Source organism: Episyrphus balteatus, chromosome 4 (genome assembly GCF_945859705.1).
Source record: "Episyrphus balteatus chromosome 4, idEpiBalt1.1, whole genome shotgun sequence".
Classification (NCBI taxonomy): Eukaryota; Metazoa; Arthropoda; class Insecta; order Diptera; family Syrphidae; genus Episyrphus; species Episyrphus balteatus.
This window is the reverse complement of record NC_079137.1, coordinates 68,780,224-68,802,956: the sequence shown is the minus strand read 5'-3', so window position 1 is coordinate 68,802,956 and position 22,733 is coordinate 68,780,224. Positions and strand designations below refer to the sequence as shown.

General features: G+C 31.4%; 1 protein-coding gene across 1 annotated transcript; it reads right to left on the bottom strand.

The window, feature by feature from the left end:
* Nucleotides 1-1,849: 1,849 nt before the first annotated feature.
* On the bottom strand, nt 1,850-19,498 carry LOC129918151 (tumor suppressor candidate 3). Its single transcript, XM_055998522.1, has 4 exons — nt 19,285-19,498; nt 2,220-2,946; nt 1,989-2,151; nt 1,850-1,918 (listed from the first exon to the last, which is right to left on the bottom strand). Exons 1-4 carry the CDS (start codon nt 19,366-19,368, stop codon nt 1,903-1,905), a joined length of 990 nt encoding a protein of 329 aa, XP_055854497.1. The 5' UTR covers nt 19,369-19,498; the 3' UTR covers nt 1,850-1,902.
* Between the last annotated feature and the right edge of the window lie 3,235 nt (nt 19,499-22,733).

Here is a 22,733-nt window from a genome sequence, read left to right as displayed (position 1 = left end):
CTCTATTATCGGTATTTATGTGGCAAAATACCTTATAAGGTATCATCATTCCCAAGTTGCATATCCCTCCCACATAAAGATTCAACAAAAGTTGCTAAGAATAATTAGCAACAAAAATCTTGGATACAAATCTGCAACATCTTATACTTCCTAAACATACCTTATTCCATTCCCCCAATATCCCAAATTTCATTCTCGGAACATACTAAATTTCTTTTCATTCCTTGTTCCATTTCGTACTATTTTTATCCCTTCCCCTTTTTATTCCCAAATTTAAGTTTATTCGAAATGTCAAAGGTGTCGGTGCATGTTTTGGTCAACTCGTGAGTTCTTTATTTATTAATAATAAATTAATTTAAAGCTTTTTGGATAATAATTGTAGTTTTAATTATATTTGAAATTGGTTACAGTAGTTTTTCCTATTTTGTAAAAAAAAAGTTAAACAATTTTAAGAGAGTCTCTCATAATAATGTTATTCAATAACGCATTTTTCTGAATTAAATAATATCGAGACCTTCACGCTAAATTATGTTTTACAGAAAAATCTTTATTTTCTTTTGTTTTTAGTCTTACGATGTTTTTGTTTACAGAAAAATCTTTATTTTCTTTTGTTTTTAGACTTATTCAAGACAATTTTGATGTGAATTATTTCTTGAACAATTGTTGATTATATTAAGACAAAAAAAGTTATATCATATTCGTTCTCAGTGTTGGAAAAGTACAATTAAATGTTGTTAATAATTCAAAATTTGGCGCTTACGATTATTTGGCGGGAAGGGTTCGATATAAGAAAAAACACTAATAGCGTTTTCGTTTGGGAATTCTTAGAACTGTCCGGGATTGTCCGACCCAGAATGCCAAACGATCAGAGTTGGATACTTTTTTTTTGATTCTGAACTTTGGGTTTCTTTGTATTTGTGAAATGTCAAATGCGAACGTCTGATGAAAGTTTCGTTTTGTTATTTTTTTTATTATTATTATTAAATTATCTATTTTTTTTTTGTTTTCTTCACTTTATTTTAATATAATTTAAAGTTTGTGCATAGTTAAAAATCTTAAAATTGAAAAATGAACAACAAAAAATGACATTTCATGACTTTGACGTCTTAAGTGTGAACATGTGGGCGTGATTCTGGTTTTGATTCTGCCTCAAAATTTGGAATCGATTTTCTCTTCTTTTCAGAATTAGAACTGTCATTGAGTGCCAAACGATCAGTTTCAGAATCGTTCGGAAGAATTCCGGACAGTCCCGGACGACCAAACGAAAACGCTATAAAATGATTTAAACCCAGGAAAGCCGTTAAATGAACAGGAACAAGTTGTGACATAAGTAAAAGTATGTTGAAAAATTCTATATTTACTTGTTCTATGTTACTTGTTATATTGTTAAAAAAAACTTATGATAATAATATAATACTTGTACCAGACCAACGAAAATAAATTTGTAAAGAGTTTTTGATGGCGTTAACTAAACGCCATTTTTAATGTAAGTTTTGTTCTACGTCCAACAAAAATACCAGAAATAGAATATACTATGCGGTAACGGGAAAAATGGGCAAGTATGAAATCTTATCTTATCTTCTTGTACAAATAAATTGAAGATTGAGAAACGTAAATTGACTGATTCAATCAACGCATTACCGTTTTTTGTTATTTATTTTTTTTTTTTTCTATAAAAAAACATTTATGATTTCATTATATTACGGTGTTAAACTCTTTGTAAGTTCATTCCATTTTTTTTTATTAATTGAAAAAAAAAACTCATCTTTATAAAAGAAGAAAAAACTTGTGAATTTGTGATCCGAAAGAAGAAAAAAAAAATAAAAAAAAAACTATAAACAACACAAAATTTCCTTATATGTTAGAATTATAGGAAATCATATACACATCAGAGATCTCACTTTATTTGAAAAGGAAGCTTAAAAGAAACAAAACAAACAATTCCATATAAATTTCTACGATAATTCCAAAAAGTCTTAAAATCTTACCTATAAGGATAACCTTGTGCTTTTGATCTGAAAACTGAGAGCAAAAATGAAAAGAATACTGCTACAAGAATTAACCCAGCAATTGCCATAATACGTCCTTTACGCATGTCACTCTGCCAACCAGATTCAGTAAGAAGAATCATTCCAAGGACAATCATAGCATCTAAACAAAACAAAGAAGAAAAAATAAATAATAACCAAAAAACCCACCAAAAAGAATTTCAAACTTACTAAGGAACATTACAATATAAGTCTCAATGACCAACTGCCCTTGTGACGATCCATGAATATATGCAACTCCACCATTTTGACTCTTATGAACCAAAGGTGGACTACGAATATGATTCCACATTTGTCCCGAGATCATAGCAAAGCAAAACAATACAGCAATCGATCCCCACAGCTGCTTATTATACAAGAATTCCAAATTATTACGACGCAAATATAAGAAAGCACCCAACAAAGCAGCCAAAGTAATCACAGCAACAGTTCCAGAATAATTTGGTGGTCGGAATACACGAATCTGAATGTCTGTCCGTTCATGTACAAATTTGGCAATTGATTCAGCTGCGAATCCAACTCGATGGATGTCCATGGTATCGGCACCCTTAACCTTACCCTTTGCCGGGAAATGCATAAACACTGGGGCAGTGTTGAGACGAAGCATTTGGAATACATCGGAACCATCGTCAAAGTCCACCATCGCGAAGAAGAGTTTGTTCGAGTAGATTGGTGAGTAGCGATAGGAATTGGCTACAATGTTGAATTCATCGTGAGCATGTCGACAGATCTGACACTGTCGGGAGGGTGCCAATGCTGTGAGCATCACTATCACAGAATAGTTGCGGGGCGATTGCTTAACATAGTCACGGAATTTTTGTCCATTGAATCGAAGCAGGGACTTTTTCATGTTCATGTCAAGGAGATTTTGTACCTTCTCCGAGATGGTAAGTCCGCCCTAATGAAATGTGGGAGTAGATACTTTTTATTTTAATGAATGAATAAATTTTATTGAGTTTAAATAACAAAAAACAAAGTGTTTTGTTTTTTTTTTTTTTACAAAAATTCTTAAAGTTAATAAAATTACCCCCCCCCCCCCCCTATAATTCTGAAAAATCTGGGGTAAATGTGGACACCTAACTTCTGCTCCTTAATTTCTAGGCGATCACCTAGGATGTTTAAGTAAACAGACCTGAATTTCATTTCAATTGTTCACTACTAAAATTCTCAACGAAATCTAAATAATAACTGAAAGATATTTCATGCATGCATTTTATATTTTGATTTTCTTTTTGTCTGGATTACATTTACCCCATTTTTTACATTTACCCCAACTGACCTAATATTGTAGTATAATATAATAATAAGTATGCAGTTTTAGTTAAAGATTTGTTTATACGTTGAACAATAAAAATAAAAAAATTATAAAATGCAGTTAAATAAAATTGTCAAGAATAGAAGTTATGATAGTTATAACCTCTATGATTTTCAGAGCTTGCTCTTAAAAATAGAACTGAGGGAGGTGAGAGGGGTTATCATTTTCTGTTTCAAGAATTTCTTTAGATCTTTGATTTAAAATGCTTACCAGCGGCGGCGATATGTAATATCTGTCTTGAATAGAAACATTTATATTATAGTCAGTAGGGTGGTCGTTATTTTTAAAAGTTGAGCAATTTTACTGAGCACCCTATTTTTTTGTTCCTTTACATCTTAAAACACTATCCTATTTTTTTTTTTTTTTTTACGACCATGTTAACACGTGCCGCTCTGACCTTAAAGTTAGCGCTCTTGGGAGAGTACTTTCACAGTATGAAATTTTTTATGAATTTAATGAAAATGTTTTTTTGTTGTCCCTAAGCAAGTGTAGGTGTCATTTAAAGTGCAGTTCATTGTTTCTTGCTATAAAATATTGCAATAGCTTTTGTTTAGTTGTAATAATATAATTAAGTTAAATGAAGATGCCTCGTGAAAATTTATTTTTAGTCGGTTTTAATGAAAAAAAATTCTTGTCTCGAAATTGTCGTCAAAACGAGATGCATTAAGCTTTTTTTTTAGCAAGGAATTGAAGATCAAAGTAAAAATAAATACATATCCTTCTTTTATTTGAATACTGTCATAACTCAAAAATCACGAGTTTTGAGTTATTAATGCAGAAGTCATTTCTTTGAAAATTGACGGTGAAGGATCACTAGTTTTATTTAAGAAACTTACTTTTTACATAGAGAAATAGATTGATACTCGTTTTCTGAAAAACCAGTTTTTTTGAGTTATGAAAGTGTTCAAGTAATTGAACGATATTTAAATGAAAAAATTTGTTTTCGTAGTAGAAGAAGAGGTTGAAGTTGAAAATCAAAGCTCTGAATCTCCAGTGCCAGAACCTTTTGGCTCGAAAAGAGCAGGAGTAGATATTTTTAACCCTAGGCTATCGGCAGTGCTTAGTAAATGTAAAGTAAGTGACAGGAATGCCGTTCACCTTTTGACAGCCTGTATTGATCCTTCAAAATTTGTAACTAACCGCTCCTCTATACGACTCTAGAATCTGTCGTCAATATTATATTCGTGGGCAATCAGCTTTAGTAAGTAGAACTAAATTTTTTTAATTTAATTTAAGTTTTGCCGTTATACACTGGGGCTCAAAACTTCTTCCCGATATAACTGGCCAAGCTAAAGTAGACAGACTTCCACTTGGAATTTCAGAACTTTCAGCTTGAACTGGGATTGAAGTATTGTCTACAGTTAACGATGTATGTATTAGAAAATTGGTCCTTGATTGACAAAGTTCAAGTTTATGTTTTCGACACAACTTCATCTAACACTTGGCGTTTAAACGGAGCTTTTAGACATCAAGTTTTCGAAATTGTTCTTCAAGTGGTATTCAACGCATCCAAATTTGACCCATTTTCTCGACCTGACATTGCTTTGTTTAAAAGATTTAAAACACAGTGAAAAACAATTGATAAGATTGATTTTCTTACAATAAATGTGGCCAACAATTACTTAAAACTTATATTTTACTACACAAATAATTGAAAAAACACAAATTAAATTTTTTTTATTATTATTTTTTTTTTTTTCAAAAATCTTGTCCTTTGCTCTTCAAATAATTTTGTTCTTCAAATAATTTTTATATTGTCATTATTCTGGTAGTAAATAACGTTTGAGCAGAATTAAAAGCAATAATATAAACATTATTTTTGGAAGAAATATGAATTTAAACAGGGCAAAATGCTTAAAATTATTGAAAGAACTTCGGAAAAAAAATGTGTTTGAAGTCGTTCCGATAAATCGAAAAACTGATGATTCCTATCGGTTTCTCAGGTCCGAAATAGGGGGAAACAGTCAATGGTGCAGATGTCTTAAATATTTTTTTGAAAAAAAACCTGCACAGTGTAATTTGTATTCAACATTTTCGGACTGTGAGAAATTATCGCCAAAAATACCCAGGATGTAGTCTTGAAAGTCTCGAAACTCGTTACGAAGGTTAATTTAATGTCATTAATTTATGAAAATATAATCCAAAAATTTATTTATTTAAAATAATATTTGTTTTTCTAACACTATTTATAAAAATATGACTTCAATAATGAAAAATTTGACATTGCTTGAATTCTTTTTTACTAACCCTTATAGAAGAGAATTCTTAAAACTTCAAACTCAAAGTGGCATGTACAGCTGTGTTCAAAATAATAGTAGTGCCTGCATCAAAATAACATTTTTTATAATTACGGTGCTTCTACGGTTAAAAATTTAGTTTCTTTGATGTCAAAGTTTGTAACGGTCAATTACTAATAAATGTATCATAGTTTTAAAATGAAAAAGAAGGTTCCAAATAATTTTTCATTGACTTTTGGTTGTTCTTTCTAATTTGACCTGCTCAAAATAATAGTAGTTAAAGTTATTTTTGAAGAATTTAAAAGCGGTTTATAACATAGAATATTTATTTTTGGTTTAAAAGTAAGTACTCATATAATAGGAACAATTTTTCAACAAAAAACGATTTGTTTCGGTTTTAATCTATTTAAAGTTCGAAGTGCAAAACACTGCAGTTCGGATAGCGGAAACTTTTACGAAAGCTGCTTGAAGAAGGGAAAACCTACTTGGAAATTCAAGGTTTTATGAGAATGCTCCCCTGCAATGGTAGCCAATGCAATAAACTCAACGAAAAACCCCAAACGCGCGGTAGAAAAAGAAAAAAGACCGTCGTAGATGACAGGCGTACTGTCCAGATGAGCAAAGCTGAGCCTTCAGCATCGTCGTTTCGAATCCAGAAGGCTTTAAGCCTGGATTGCAGTGCAGTGAACATTCGGAGGCGACTGTTAGAGACTAATTTGTACGCTTGAAGTCCACGAAAAGTTCTGTGAAACATGTTAAAAAGCGTATCCAGTTTGTAAAAGATTACATAAACTGGCCAGCGAAGTAATAGCGTAACATATTGTTTACTGATGCGAGCAAATTTGTCCTCTTTGGTGGTACTGGATCTCCAGAATACGTCCGACGTCCACCCAATACGGAATATGTTCCAAAGTATACGACGGAAAAAGTTAAACATGGAGGGTCGAAAATTTTAGTATTTTAACATATTTCTTTGTTAACAGCGGTACTTTATGTGAACTTCAAGCGTACAAATTAGTCTCTAACAGTCGCCTCCGAATGTTCACTGCACTGCAATCCAGGCTTAAAGCCTTCTGGATTTGAAACGACGATGCAGAAGGCTCAACTTTGCTCATCTGGACAATACGCCTGTCATCTACGACGGTCTTTTTTCTTTTTCTACCGCACGTTTCGGGTTTTTCGTTGAGTTTATTGCATTGGCTACCATTGTAGGGGAGCATCCTTATATAACCTTGAATTTCCAAGTAGGTTTTCCCTTCTTCAAGCAGCTTTCGTAAAAGTTTCCGTTATCCGAACTGCAGTGTTTTGCTCTTCGAACTTTAAATAGATTAAAACCGAAACAAATCGTTTTTTGTTGAAAAATTGTTCATATTATATGAGTACTTACTTTTAAACCAAAAATAAATATTCTATATTATAAACCGCTTTTAAATTCTTCAAAAATAACTTTAACTACTATTATTTTGAACAGGTCAAATTAGAAAGAACAACCAAAAGTCAATGAAAAATTATTTGGAACCTTCTTTTTCATTTTGAAACTATGATACATTTATCAGTAATTGACCGTTACAAACTTTGACATCAAAGAAACTAAATTTTTAACCGTAGAAGCACCGTAATTATAAAAAATGTTTTTTTGATGCAGCCACTACTATTATTTTGAACACAACTGTATTAATATGGTCCGATTTTCTTGAATTTTTTTTTGTACACATTTTAATTGCATAGGAACAATAAAATCAGTAAAAAAAAATAAATTTTTTCTCCCATACAAATAAGGACCACCCTAATAGTCAGGTACTTTTTTTAAAAGTGGGTTGTCATGGAATTCAAGCCCAGATAATTTTTTTTTGTCAAGGTTTAAAAGATATTATAATAAGGGTACTATTCTTGATTCTCTCTCGGACGTAGATTTAGAGATACATTTTCTGATTATTACCCTTTCAAAACATTGAAGCTCTTTTGCCACCGAAGGAGTTATATGAAACCAAGCTAGGAAACCATATATCGCACCCCCGCCGGTGGAACAACGACGTAAGTGCAAATTTTGAATTTTATGAGTTAAGTATGCCATAGTTCCAAGAAAAGGTAAAGCTTCTAATTGTCTTTTATGATTGGATAGAATTGTCGGCATCGGATTTGGAGTTGTTCGTTAATGTGGAAAAATCAAGCAAATATAAATTAAAAATGAAGGGGCAAGGGCCAAGGATCGAACCTTATGGAACTCCAACTCCAACATCTACTTCCCTTGAATATCTTGAATTTATTTTTATTCTCAATGAACGGTCTTTTAAGAAGCTTGAAATAATTTAATAATTTAATTTAATTTATAAACCGAGTTGGGAAATTGAGATTTATTAACTTTGCTAATAACCAGGGAAAGGATTTTTATGACCTAAAAAATTAAAAAAAGGCAAAATAAAATCAAATTAAAGGAAAAAAAAAAAACATTTATTAGATAAAAAGAAAATAAAGCTTGATATTTAATTATGAAAGTATTGAACTACCAAAAACTTTTTAAAGTTTTCAGGAAACATCCTCCTGCGATTGTCTCTAAGAAGCGTCTTAAAAATAAGCTGAAAGACCTATCTATAGGTCGTTTCAAATCAAAAGCGCGCGCTTTTTAACATTTTCCAAACCCTTTTTTAATTTTTTACAGAATTTTGAACAGCAGAGTTATGAAAAGCAGAATTTTGAAAAACAGAATTTTGAAAAACAGAATTTTGAAAGCAGAATTTTGAAAGCAGAATTTTGAAAGCAGAATTTTGACCCCGGCAGAATTTTGACCCCAACCCTGGAAAAATCAAGCAAATATAAATTGGAAAGGAAAGGGCAAGGGCTAAGGATCGAACCTTATGGAACTCCAGCTCCAACATCTACTTCCCTTGAACATCTTGAAATTATTTTTATTCTCAATGAACGGTCTTTTAAGCTTGAAATAATTTAATAATTTAATTTATAAACCGAGTTGGGAAATTGAGATTTATTAACTTTGCTAATAACCAGGGAAAGGATTTTTATGACCTAAAAAATTAAAAAAAGGCAAAATAAAATCAAATTAAAGGAAAAAAAAAAAAACATTTATTAGATAAAAAGAAAATAAAGCTTGATATTTAATTATGAAAGTATTGAACTACCAAAAACTTTTTAAAGTTTTCAGGAAACATCCTCCTGCGATTGTCTCTAAGAAGCGTCTTAAAAATAAGCTGAAAGACCTATCTATAGGTCGTTTCAAATAAAAAGTCCTGACTCTGAGTTTATTTTCTCTCTTCCAATAAAATTGAGAACAAATAAACAAAAAACTCAATTTTATTGGCTCATTGCTACAAATCAACTCAAAAATAACAACAAATCATGCTTGTTTGAATGAAAGAAATGCTAGAGAAAAAAATAAACAAACAAAAAATCTGAATTTGTTTATTAATGATTTCTATGGTGACGACTCCAAAATAATTGAAAAATAAAAATAAGATATTTACTGCCCAATTATACAAATGAAAAGATGTGAATAGAATTTTAAGTTATGAATTGCTATCATATAAACAATATCTTCGGCAAATTATCGCAACTGCCTTCAAATGATAAATAATTAAATAATATTGTATGTTTTTGTGTATTGCCCGCTGATATGGATTGATGCAAGCCCGGGAGACTTGCCTCCGCTTTCTGAGGCTAACCCCATTGAATCTCACAGACGGATAAATTAATTAAAATAGGGATATCAAGAACTTTTCTTCAATATTTTATCGTTATTTTAGAAAAATTCAGCTCCCTCATACATGCTTCCTTCCAGTAAGCGAATGAGTTTTTTTTATTTTTGCTCAGTTTTCCATGGGACTTTTGATTTGAAACGACCTATACTTGAGCAGAAACGAGTAGTCGGATTTAAAACTGTCGAAGTTATTGAAGTTATTCACTTCAATGTTTTCGGGAAGTCTGGAGTATGAACTCCATTAATTGAATTAGTAATGATGAAACGCAAACAAATGTTACTAGCAACTATGATATGAGCAACTATGATACGAGTATAACGATGTTACGAATTCAAATGCCCCGAATTCAAATGCGACGAATTGTATGGAGGCTTTTTTTTCGTGTTGTATTCGATCTGGCAACAATAAGAGGAACGTTGTGAAATAATGATAATAATGGAACATAAGAGATGTTAGCTGATTGGTCAAACATTAGTATATAAGCCAAACAGAAGGTGGGGTTGGTTGAAATTTTTTTGTAAGGTCTCAAAGAATTATGAAGTCGTTGTCGGTGCAAAGGAAAAATGAAAAAATGATAGAGAAGCAAAAGAAATAAAATTGGAGGGGTGATTGCCATTGCATGTACATATGCTTGAAAGTAAGAAAGCTGGAACATTATAAACGTAAAGGCAAAAACAATGTAAGTAGGTTTGAGCATCTTGCAGACCTTTTAGAACAAGTTTTGGTCTTGTAAGGAGTTTTGTTTTTTAGATTTTAATGAAGGGAGGTCTTTACTAGAGCCTGTCGTAGAAGTGTCCGTGCATCTGTTTAGTTAAGAGTCCATTTGTTAGCTACTGTTTTGAAGTTTGATGATTTTTATGTGACTACATTTTTTATGTTTTAGGTTTAGGTTTTAGGTTTAGACTCAAATAATTTTGTTAATATATAAATACCTACATATCGTCGTCGGTGGAAAGCAAAATTGTTCTTAATCCACTTTTTACCGTTAATGAGATAATGATGCAGTTTTACTAATTTGAGGGTGCTCTTTCCGAATTTGAAAAGCGTTTTTGTCTAAAAAAATTTCTTTAGCAGATAATATAATTTAATTGGACATAGCACAATAAAAAATCAGGTACATATGTAAGTAGCTTTCTGAAAGTTAGACCCGAGTATTCTTAATTGTTCTAGGTTCCATCATATTTTGTTCTAAGTCCACTTTTTATTTAAGGAAAGTGCGTAGATAGGTACTTGTATAGGAATTTTTCTATGTTCAATTTTGGTTTTTAGTAAGAAAAATAGAAGTAGGTTTGTAGGGTTTCTTCAAAAGGAAAAAACAAACTTTATAAAAAATATAGGTAACTTGAAATACCGACGAGCAAAAAAATATCACTTTCAATCAAATTGAAACTTAAAAATCGCTTTTTAGTGGGGTGGCTTAGCATTAAAAAAGACCTCCATTATGCACTACTTTGTGATAAAAGCGTGAAACTTATATCTTTGGTAGTACTTAATAGAAGAGTTATTTTGAGATATTGGACCAATTTGTATTCCATCCGGTATGGTAGATCCAAAAGTTTTTGTCTGTTGCACCCGCATTGTTGCATTTTATAGTAAAGCTCAGGGCCGTCTTTAACTATCCTGGTGCCCTTGGGCACACAAGAATTTTGGGGCCCTTTTGGAAAGTAAAATATGTACAATGGTTGGCTTAAAGGGAAGGGTTATGGTTAAAAAGGGGTGCCAATATATCGTTTCATATAAAGTAAAGGGGGTGCCAATAATACGTGCATCGAGACATCAATCGTTGCCACTGCCAATAATTGTACCCTGTATCCGTTATAAGTTTCAGTTTGAAGAATTGGAAAAAAGAGCTCAAACGGATTGATAGATTTGCTAAAAACTCGGTACAGACGATTTCTACGTAATTTTCAAGAGCCGTTTTTTTTATTTTTTGCCTTTTTATTTTAATGTCTCTTTTTCAACGGATATCTCCAATATAAAGTTTTCGAGATATTGCAATTTTCTCAAAAACGGATAACGATTTTGCTTTAAAAAAAAAATATGTTTTGCCGCAAATAAGGCCGCACTTTTGAAAGAAGAAAAATATTTTTTGGACCGTTATTAACGGTACCTACTTGCCATAGAACCGATTTCTTAATGAAAACGACACAACCGATTTTAATGAAAATTTTTACATAAAAAGGTTTATACTGATATTAAAACTAAGAAAACTTAAAAAAAAATTATTTTGGATTAAACAAAAAAATTAATTTTTTTTTTTTTTTGAAAACAATTTTTTTTAAAGTTATTTAATGAATTTTATGTGTCAATCTTTAAATACGAGAGCAATTCGCAATTCAAATTAAAACCATTGTACCATGGCGTTTTCCATTGAACCAAAACATTGATGTACCGTCGACGAGCCGGCAATAGTTTTTTCTCAAACGTTTTCCAACGGAAAAAGTATTGATGTTTTTTGCCGACGAATTGATTCTTTTTCGTCTTTTAATACGAATCTACTCATATTTTTACACTGATTTTAACACGCACTACAAATTTGACAGTTTTGCAAACTTCAAACAAAATTATTATTTAAGGAAAAAGATAATGGAAAAGAATTCGTTGTTTTTATTAATAAATAATAAATAATCTTACCTACAGTGGAAAAAAAGGTATTTTTCTTAAATAAATTACAAAAATGAAACTGCCCCCACCAAATTGAAACGACTGAAAGTGAAATGCAAATTTGTGTTTTTTTTTAGTGGGTCTCTGACCTCCTAAGCAGAGGGTGGTGTAGTTTGTATTACTCTTCTTCTATATTTTTAGCAGATATATATAATATAGATGAAAGATATCTTCATTTATGTGGTCGTATTAGTCTAGGTGGTAAGGTGATTGCCTCCCACTCTCACTGTTTTGGGTTCGCATCCCAAAAGTTACATATGTTTTTTTTTTAATTTTTAATTTTTTTTTTTATTTTAAATTTCAAAAAATATTGCAATATAGCATATATGCCATATGAATTTAAAATGATTTTTTTTTTTTTAAGAAAACCTTGAAAAATTTAAACGCGCAGTCTAATTTTCAAATGCTCAGAATGATCTTCAAAAATTTTTCAGCTTCCAACGTCTAGGTATTCAAAAGAATTTTTGGGTACACTCAGGTGTATGCGTACTTATTTTTATTACTTCAAAAGAAATGATAATATTTGAAAGCTTTTAGCATTTTTATTTTTGAACTCATTTTTATGTGGAATTAGAAGATTTACACTTTTAGTCCACGAAATTACATAAAAATTATAATTAATTAGTTTAGTTATAGGTTGTCATCGAAAAAAATTGATAGAATAGCGTGAGGACATAAAAATAAATGTTTTTTTTTTGCTTTTTTTGATGAAATTTGATTGAGTTCAAAAAATTCTAGCTCTTTTTGTAGATGTCATATAAGGATGATCGATACGAATATTTTAAGCTCAAACAATAGGCTTTCAGATAGTATAAGTTTGTTTATACACTGTTTCAGAAAAAATTGCATTTAATAGGTGTTTTTTTGTTTTTTTTTTGATGTAAATGATTGTTTTCAATGATATATTTTATACTTTTTGCGCATTGTAAAAAGTTAAAAATGGTTTTATTCTTAAGAAAAAGGGTTTTAAGTTGCATAATTTTTTTTTAAGCTTTTAAAATAAAAAAATTAATAGATTGAGAAAATAAAAAGGTATTTTTTTTAAGCTTTTTCTTGTAAATTATGATTGTTTGAAATAAGTAAACACTTCAATTGACTCATTTAAAAAAAAAGAACACAATCTGTTTTCTGACGACGTTATCACGTAAAATCATCGTCCGTAAACTGGATTTTTTAATTGAATATCAATTGATAATTGTTAAATTTTCAAAGTCCATACCTACTTTTCATAAGATTTAAGGTAAAAAGTTTTTAAAAAATTAAGTGTCACTTAATTTTACACTCATATATAAAGGAGAGTGGGCATTTTGGCCCATCGGTGTAACACATTGAGACATACATCAAATGAAAGGTCTCGATGAGTGTATTATTTTTTTGTATGGGCACAAGTCTGTATCTCGTGCAGGGAAAGTGCATTGGTGCATTTTATTTTCAAAAATGTATGTAATAAAATTCATAAAAGTATACATTTTGACTAGACGTTCGATAAAATTGTTTCAAAAACATTACAAAACTGTGTTGGAAGTTCAGTTGGGCTATTCCATCACCAGTTTTCACCCATGACGCAATGCATTTTTCGTTTTTTAGAACACTTTTGTATGGGACGTGGCTCATTTGTTTAGATGCTCTATTGACTAGATTCAAAAACATAATAATAACGGTGTTCTGTTGGACTAATCCATCAACTGCTTTAATTAAAAAAAAAAATGCATTTATAGTTTTTTATAGATTGAAATGCAATAACAAAAAATGTTTGAGTAAGTATATGATCTTCTGTACTTTGAAGTCGTGTGCGAAACTACCTTGTTGGTTTTAAAATAATTTAAATATACGAAGGTTGTGACTAATTTTTCAAAAATGCAACTCAAACTACAAGTTACATATATTACTCAAAAAATGTTGGTAGGTATTATGAATTTAAACCACAAACCATACGACATGGATTTAGTCGTTTCTCCACCTTTTTTTGTTCTAAAAACACAAACATTTAAAATAACCTTGAATACATTTTTGAACATAAAATGCACCACTGCACCTTCCACGAGATAGAGTTTATTGTCTATTCAAAGAAATATCAGTAACTTTCATTTGATGTATGTAATTTTCAATGTGTTACATTTATCTTTGAACATAAAATGCACCAATGCACTTTTTCTGCACGAAGTATAGACTTTTGTCCATACAAAGAACAAATGCGCTCATAGAGATCTTGTAGGAAACGCCCATCTTGTATAGGCAAACTCATTTTATTTTTGTTAATTTCAAATCAAATTCAAATTCAAATTTAGCAACAGTCGATAAGGTAGTTTAGGTAATGATAATAATAGAGTCTTCTATTATCTTTGGTTTTTGCCTTAGCTTAAACTGGAACCTAGCTTTGTTTCAATTTGATTCAAATGGTGTCAAGATAAGAGAATAATGTGTGGATGTGGATGATGGTGGATATCGTAGACGCTGTGGTAGGCTTATTTTTTAGTACAAAAAGATTTGCTGACTAAAGAGAAACTTGTAAGCGGCAAAGTACTAAAAATACGCAGCTGATTTTTGATTTTCGAAAATATGAAATCCAAGCTCACGCATACCAATGCAATTCGGTGTCATGGAAGTGTTTCCGGGTTGTTTCTCTGAGCCGTTTTTGACTAGAAAATTATAGTTTTTGCACACCTATTTTTGAAATAATTTTTAAAGATTTTTAAGATAAAAATTGTAAATTTCTAGTCAAAATTAAGGCTAGGAAGGAACCTTCCGGAATCCATTTCTGCTGAATTCGAAAATGGCCGCACCATTTCGAAATTGGAAAGGGTTGCCGTGTGGCTATAAAAGGCCGTGGTTGCCGCGAATCGTTCTCTTTTGGTTTTCTATCTTGTGCGGGTAATATTGGACGGCTTCATTCGGTTTGCTTTTAAAAAAATATATATATATAAATACATATATATTTCGCGTTTTTTTCAAATTTGTGAAATTTGATTTTTTTTAAGTAAAATTGTTAACTAGTTTCAAATAACAATAAAATAAGTAAAACAAAAAGAAATAAATAGTTAAAACTTAAATACTAAAAATTAAGCTTAAAACACATGCGGCTTAAAACTAAGTAAAACGTAAAACTATGCATGCGGCTTAAAACTAAGTAAAACGTAAAACTATACATGCTAATCGCTTCGTAAAAATCTTAAAGATTTAAAACGTGTTTATTCGCATTATACTACATAAAATCTCGCAAAAAAACGACATTAAACACATGCAAAAAGTGTTAAAACGCAATGCGAAGACCATAAGCGTCAGTAAATGTGTGTGCAGTTGTGTTCTTAAGCCCCTGAAAAAAAGATATTAAACTATCCTACAACTTATATAACAAACGAACAAAAAAAAAAGAAAAAAAACATACGCGAAAAACCTAAACCCCATGAGCAACCTGAACCCCACATGTGCCCCAAGTCCAAACAAAAAAACAAAAAGAGGTCTTCCAATAAGTACCACATTCATGCCTTTCGCATAACCAAAGAGCCCGTGGACTAAAAGTGTAAATCTTCTAATTCCACATAAAAATGAGTTCAAAAATAAAAATGCTAAAAGCTTTCAAATATTATCATTTCTTTTGAAGTAATAAAAATAAGTACGCATACACCTGAGTGTACCCAAAAATTCTTTTGAATACCTAGACGTTGGAAGCTGAAAAATTTTTGAAGATCATTCTGAGCATTTAAAAATTGGACTGCGCGTTTAAATTTTTCAAGGTTTTCTTAAAAAAAAAAAATCATTTTAAATTCATATGGCATATATGCTATATTGCAATATTTTTTGAAATTTAAAATAAAAAAAAAAATTAAAAATTAAAAAAAAAACATATGTAACTTTTGGGATGCGAACCCAAAACAGTGAGAGTGGGAGGCAATCACCTTACCACCTAGACTAATACGACCACATAAATGAAGATATCTTTCATCTATATTATATATATCTGCTAAAAATATAGAAGAAGAGTAATACAAACTACACCACCCTCTGCTTAGGAGGTCAGAGACCCACTAAAAAAAAAACACAAATTTGCATTTCACTTTCAGTCGTTTCAATTTGGTGGGGGCAGTTTCATTTTTGTAATTTATTTAAGAAAAATACCTTTTTTTCCACTGTAGGTAAGATTATTTATTATTTATTAATAAAAACAACGAATTCTTTTCCATTATCTTTTTCCTTAAATAATAATTTTGTTTGAAGTTTGCAAAACTGTCAAATTTGTAGTGCGTGTTAAAATCAGTGTAAAAATATGAGTAGATTCGTATTAAAAGACGAAAAAGAATCAATTCGTCGGCAAAAAACATCAATACTTTTTCCGTTGGAAAACGTTTGAGAAAAAACTATTGCCGGCTCGTCGACGGTACATCAATGTTTTGGTTCAATGGAAAACGCCATGGTACAATGGTTTTAATTTGAATTGCGAATTGCTCTCGTATTTAAAGATTGACACATAAAATTCATTAAATAACTTTAAAAAAAATTGTTTTCAAAAAAAAAAAAAAATTAATTTTTTTGTTTAATCCAAAATAATTTTTTTTTAAGTTTTCTTAGTTTTAATATCAGTATAAACCTTTCTATGTAAAAATTTTCATTAAAATCGGTTGTGTCGTTTTCATTAAGAAATCGGTTCTATGGCAAGTAGGTACCGTTAATAACGGTCCAAAAAATATTTTTCTTCTTTCAAAAGTGCGGCCTTATTTGCGGCAAAACATATTTTTTTTTTAAAGCAAAATCGTTATCCGTTTTTGAGAAAATTGCAATATCTCGAAAACTTTATATTGGAGATATCCGTTGAAAAAGAGACATTAAAATAAAAAGGCAAAAAATAAAAAAAACGGCTCTTGAAAATTACGTAGAAATCGTCTGTACCGAGTTTTTAGCAAATCTATCAATCCGTTTGAGCTCTTTTTTCCAATTCTTCAAACTGAAACTTATAACGGATACAGGGTACAATTATTGGCAGTGGCAACGATTGATGTCTCGATGCACGTATTATTGGCACCCCCTTTACTTTATATGAAACGATATATTGGCACCCCTTTTTAACCATAACCCTTCCCTTTAAGCCAACCATTGTACATATTTTACTTTCCAAAAGGGCCCCAAAATTCTTGTGTGCCCAAGGGCACCAGGATAGTTAAAGACGGCCCTGAGCTTTACTATAAAATGCAACAATGCGGGTGCAACAGACAAAAACTTTTGGATCTACCATACCGGATGGAATACAAATTGGTCCAATATCTCAAAATAACTCTTCTATTAAGTACTACCAAAGATATAAGTTTCACGCTTTTATCACAAAGTAGTGCATAATGGAGGTCTTTTTTAATGCTAAGCCACCCCACTAAAAAGCGATTTTTAAGTTTCAATTTGATTGAAAGTGATATTTTTTTGCTCGTCGGTATTTCAAGTTACCTATATTTTTTATAAAGTTTGTTTTTTCCTTTTGAAGAAACCCTACAAACCTACTTCTATTTTTCTTACTAAAAACCAAAATTGAACATAGAAAAATTCCTATACAAGTACCTATCTACGCACTTTCCTTAAATAAAAAGTGGACTTAGAACAAAATATGATGGAACCTAGAACAATTAAGAATACTCGGGTCTAACTTTCAGAAAGCTACTTACATATGTACCTGATTTTTTATTGTGCTATGTCCAATTAAATTATATTATCTGCTAAAGAAATTTTTTTAGACAAAAACGCTTTTCAAATTCGGAAAGAGCACCCTCAAATTAGTAAAACTGCATCATTATCTCATTAACGGTAAAAAGTGGATTAAGAACAATTTTGCTTTCCACCGACGACGATATGTAGGTATTTATATATTAACAAAATTATTTGAGTCTAAACCTAAAACCTAAACCTAAAACATAAAAAATGTAGTCACATAAAAATCATCAAACTTCAAAACAGTAGCTAACAAATGGACTCTTAACTGAACAGATGCACGGACACTTCTACGACAGGCTCTAGTAAAGACCTCCCTTCATTAAAATCTAAAAAACAAAACTCCTTACAAGACCAAAACTTGTTCTAAAAGGTCTGCAAGATGCTCAAACCTACTTACATTGTTTTTGCCTTTACGTTTATAATGTTCCAGCTTTCTTACTTTCAAGCATATGTACATGCAATGGCAATCACCCCTCCAATTTTATTTCTTTTGCTTCTCTATCATTTTTTCATTTTTCCTTTGCACCGACAACGACTTCATAATTCTTTGAGACCTTACAAAAAAATTTCAACCAACCCCACCTTCTGTTTGGCTTATATACTAATGTTTGACCAATCAGCTAACATCTCTTATGTTCCATTATTATCATTATTTCACAACGTTCCTCTTATTGTTGCCAGATCGAATACAACACGAAAAAAAAGCCTCCATACAATTCGTCGCATTTGAATTCGGGGCATTTGAATTCGTAACATCGTTATACTCGTATCATAGTTGCTCATATCATAGTTGCTAGTAACATTTGTTGGCGTATCATAGCCGCTTTCCCCATTAATTATAGAATTTTTTTGTCCAACCATTTTAAGTCCCTGATTGAAGTTGAAAACAGTAGTGAATATTCAATAATTCATTTTCGTTGATATTCTGTCTATAAAGTCTACTTTCTACTACTTTCTTACGATAACGCAATACAAAGATGCAAAGTCAGGAAAATCATCTCCCTGCTGATAACTATTGCTTGATATTTTATTGGATTAAGCTTTGATTATTTGTCTCAGCCCATCGATGAACTCTCAGCATCATCGACTATACCGATAGTATAGCTGGGATATATTTGACCATCATCACCGTACATTACCATTTTGCAAATATTCAAGTGTAGACGGGAGGTCGTTTATGAAAATGGAAAAAAAGAGTGGGAAGAAAATTGTATAATTGGGAGTTCCCCTATACATTTTCAGTTCGTTCTATAAGATACTCTCAGAGTAGAAAGCCTTGGAGAAATCTAGCAAAATCAAAGAAATAGCCCTCTCCATATCAATGTGGGAATGTGGGAGTAGATACTTTTTATTTAAGAAATCGATAATTAAGAAAAAGTTTTTAAAATAGTCTAGGTAAAGGTTTATCTTGAATAAAGGTCTTACAGATAGGATTAGCATTATTTCTTTAGTTTAAAAGTTACTACATTTTGTCATACAATATAATTAGAATTTAATAAAAATCTTATCAGTATTATCATTTTTTTTCCAACCTGGACAACACACACACATTTTTACAAGTGACGTGGCCCTCAGACTGGAGAGCACACTCTAGTTACGATTATTGGTCAACTTACCTTTTGTTTACTCTGAGCATCTGTAATTACTAAACAAGCAATTACGACCAGAGTGAAAATGAATACCGTCCGCAGGAGCAGCATATTTATTTTAATAAATTAATTGATTATTTTATTGAGAAAATTTCGAATGAAAAATGTATGGAAAAAATTTTCTTCGCTACCAAAAAATCCGAATCAAACAAACCCGGCCTTTGAAATGATGTGTCAAACGTGACAAGCGAATGGAATGTAATGGAATTGAAATTTTGTCGGTAGGGTAGTTTTAGTTCAGGTGAGTAGAGTTGAAAGTATTTTATTTTTCGCTAGCGATTTTTTTGGGAGACAGGAAAATTTTGCATTTTGTCTAGTTCCGCTAAAAAAAACGCAGATTTCGGAAAAATTCCAAGATTTACCTCAAAAATCATTTTAAGCCTCCCATTTTTCTGGATTTCTTTTACTTAAAGCCTTGTTAGTACGCTGCTGATGTGGAACGAAAAGTCCCATAGTGCCGGGCTACACGGTGATTTTTCAATCGCCTCTTACCAGTCAGGTTGTAGGCAAGAGGGGTGAGGATTTTCTTCTTTTTGACGTTTGTTCTTAAGGCTTAACTACATTCACCACTTTTTGAAAAAGTACAAAAGTGAAAAAAATTTTTTTTCTCGCTAGCGGGATTTTTTTGTAAAAAAGAGTTTACAAATTGATTTTTGGACAGAAAAATAAGCATTCGCATCATTTATTTTAATTTTCTAGCCCGAAAAACCATACAAAAATGCGTTTGAAAATTTTCACTTTTGTACTTTTTCACTTTTTGAGCCAATGTAGTTAAGGCTTTAGAAAATGTAAAATGAAACTTGATTGGGCGTCAGTCTTAGAGGATATATAAGGGGTATTCGATTCAATGTAAATGGTCTTGTATCGTTGTAAAAGTGCAAAAGTGTAACATTTTCTTAAAATAAAACAACCAAATATACAGACTAAAATTTTTTTACACTTTTACACTTCTGCTATACCCCAACCCTATTGCAAAAATAAAATACAATGGTGCAAAATTTGTCTATTGTAGTTGTAGTAGTAGAAAACAAAATTTTGCATTTTTACACCTTTTTGCTACACCGGATCGTGAATACCCCTAATATATGGAGTGCTTGTGCTGTTAGTTCCGTGAAGCTTTTATAGAGGGCTCTAGTTTCTTTAAGTTTTTCGATGCGTGCATGCCTCCATTTAATTTTTATTTGATGGCTGTCATCAACAAGCGTGTTTATTTACAGCTGCGGAACCGGACTCGCACTGAAAAACGAAGGCAGCGACCCCTATCCATGCATATGGCGTTACAATGTATTAGGTATAGGAACAAGCACTCCTTAAATTATATCCTCTAAGGTCACAGTATACATAAAAAGGTAATATTGTCAAAACATGACAATTTGGCGACCAATGTCAGCTACCGTAGTTCTTAATTGTTTTAAATTACTGACGAAAAACGCACAACGCTGTGTAGCCAGGCCCATACAAAAATAGCATAACAAAATCTTGAACGAAAAATTTCGTTTTGCTGTTCTAAAGAAAATAATTTTAAAAACAAGAAATAAATGAATTAAAAGTGAAAAAACCGTCACACTGCTCTTTTGGAGTCAAGAAAAATGCACAGGCAATAAAAAGTTAGTGACAAATGAGTGAAAATTCTCCAATTTTTAGAGCTGAGTATTAAAAAACGAAAGCAAAACGAAATTTTTCGTTCAAGATTTCCTTATGCTATTTTTGTATGGAAAATTTCGTTTCGCTTCAGCTGCGTTAATTTTGACAGAATACTCGATGATATTTTTTCGTTAAGCCTAGTATGCTGCTGATGCAATGACAACGAAAATGCTAACGAAAAATTATCATAGAGTATTCTGTCAAAGTCAAAATAAAAAAAATCAAAATTAATTTAAAATCAAGAAAATAAATTAATTAAAAGTGAAAAAACCGTCAACACTGCTCTTTGGAGTCAAGAAAAATGCACAGGACAGTAAAAAATAAGTGACATGAGTGAAAACTCTCCAATTTTTCGCTAGAGCGGCGTACTGAAAAACGAAAAGCAAAACGAAATTTTCCGTTCAGGATTTCGTTAACGAAATTTTATATGGAAAATTTCGTTTCGCATCAGTAGCGTACCAGGCTTTAGAATTTAAAAACGCAGTTTATCTCAATTTGTCAACCTCTTTCGTTGAGTGCGGTTGAATTAATTCAAAGTCAACTTGTTTCAGAGTTATACATTCATGCAATTTGGAAAACTTTACGTTACGTTTCATGACATAACTTTCAAAAGAACTCTATTCCAAAATGAATTGTTAAATATTTCCGGAACGGCGTTGGGTAGCAAAGAAAAATACAGACAGTTTAAAAACCAGAAGATTTTTTTTTTTAATTAAAACGGAACAAAGTGCTTAGGAAAGTTTTTGTTTTAAAGCTGAAACACAATCACGCTTTAGGGCGTCGCTTCGTTGCGTTACGTTGAGAAATCCTCAAAGCGCGTTTCTGTCACTTTGACTTTGAACAGCTGATTGCAACATAAAATCTGCTGTCAAATAAAAAAAAAACACAGGGCCAGTTGTACAAATATTTAATCCGTGGTTCAGCAACTTTTATCTTCTAAATACTGTGGTATTCTAGCACTGGTTCTAGGTCCATATAGGTTGAAGTAGCTAAATCCATCCTTGAACCAAAGTTGATCCACTGCTAATCCGCCGAAATCGGCGAGTTAAATTCCTGATCCGAGGCTGAACCACGTTTGTACAACTGGCGCACAGTCACTCACAAAATTATTGGGCCAAGTCTTTATCTTGATTTAATTGTGGAAAAATGAAAAAGGGTATTAATATGTTTAAAAAATGCATAGAAATTTGTTTATTCTTTAATCCTATAGTTATAAAAACAAAACCAATCAAAATATATTGTTTTTAACAATAAAACTCAGTCTAAGACATCATTAATTTTTTGTTTTGTTTTTAATACGTAAATTGTTTTGATTTAAAATATCTCGATGTGGTTTTTTTGTGCAAAAACTATATAGAGAAATTAAAAAACACACATAGTATTGCAATAATTTATTTTTTTTATTCACATTTGGCGCAATAATAATGTGGGTGACTGTAACTATGTCTGTTAAATGTCAGAAAGCGAGCAAAAGTTCAGTCTGGTTGAACTTTTGCTCGCTTTCATACGTTTCCTTACGTTTGTCAAAAAAAGCGTACGTAAGAAAAGCGTCATTGTGTGAGGATACACAGATTTCCTATAGTTGAACTTTTCGCAGTTGTCAAAATCGACGGCAAAGCGTGATTGTGTTTCAGCTTTTAATATCTCAATACAAGAAAAAGTCGAATACATTTGTTGTTGACTCTAGGGGACACAGTCATATTTGTGGTATAAATTCGTTCGAATTTTCTAGTAGATGAACAGAACTATATTTTCCTTGTGTCGGTAAAATA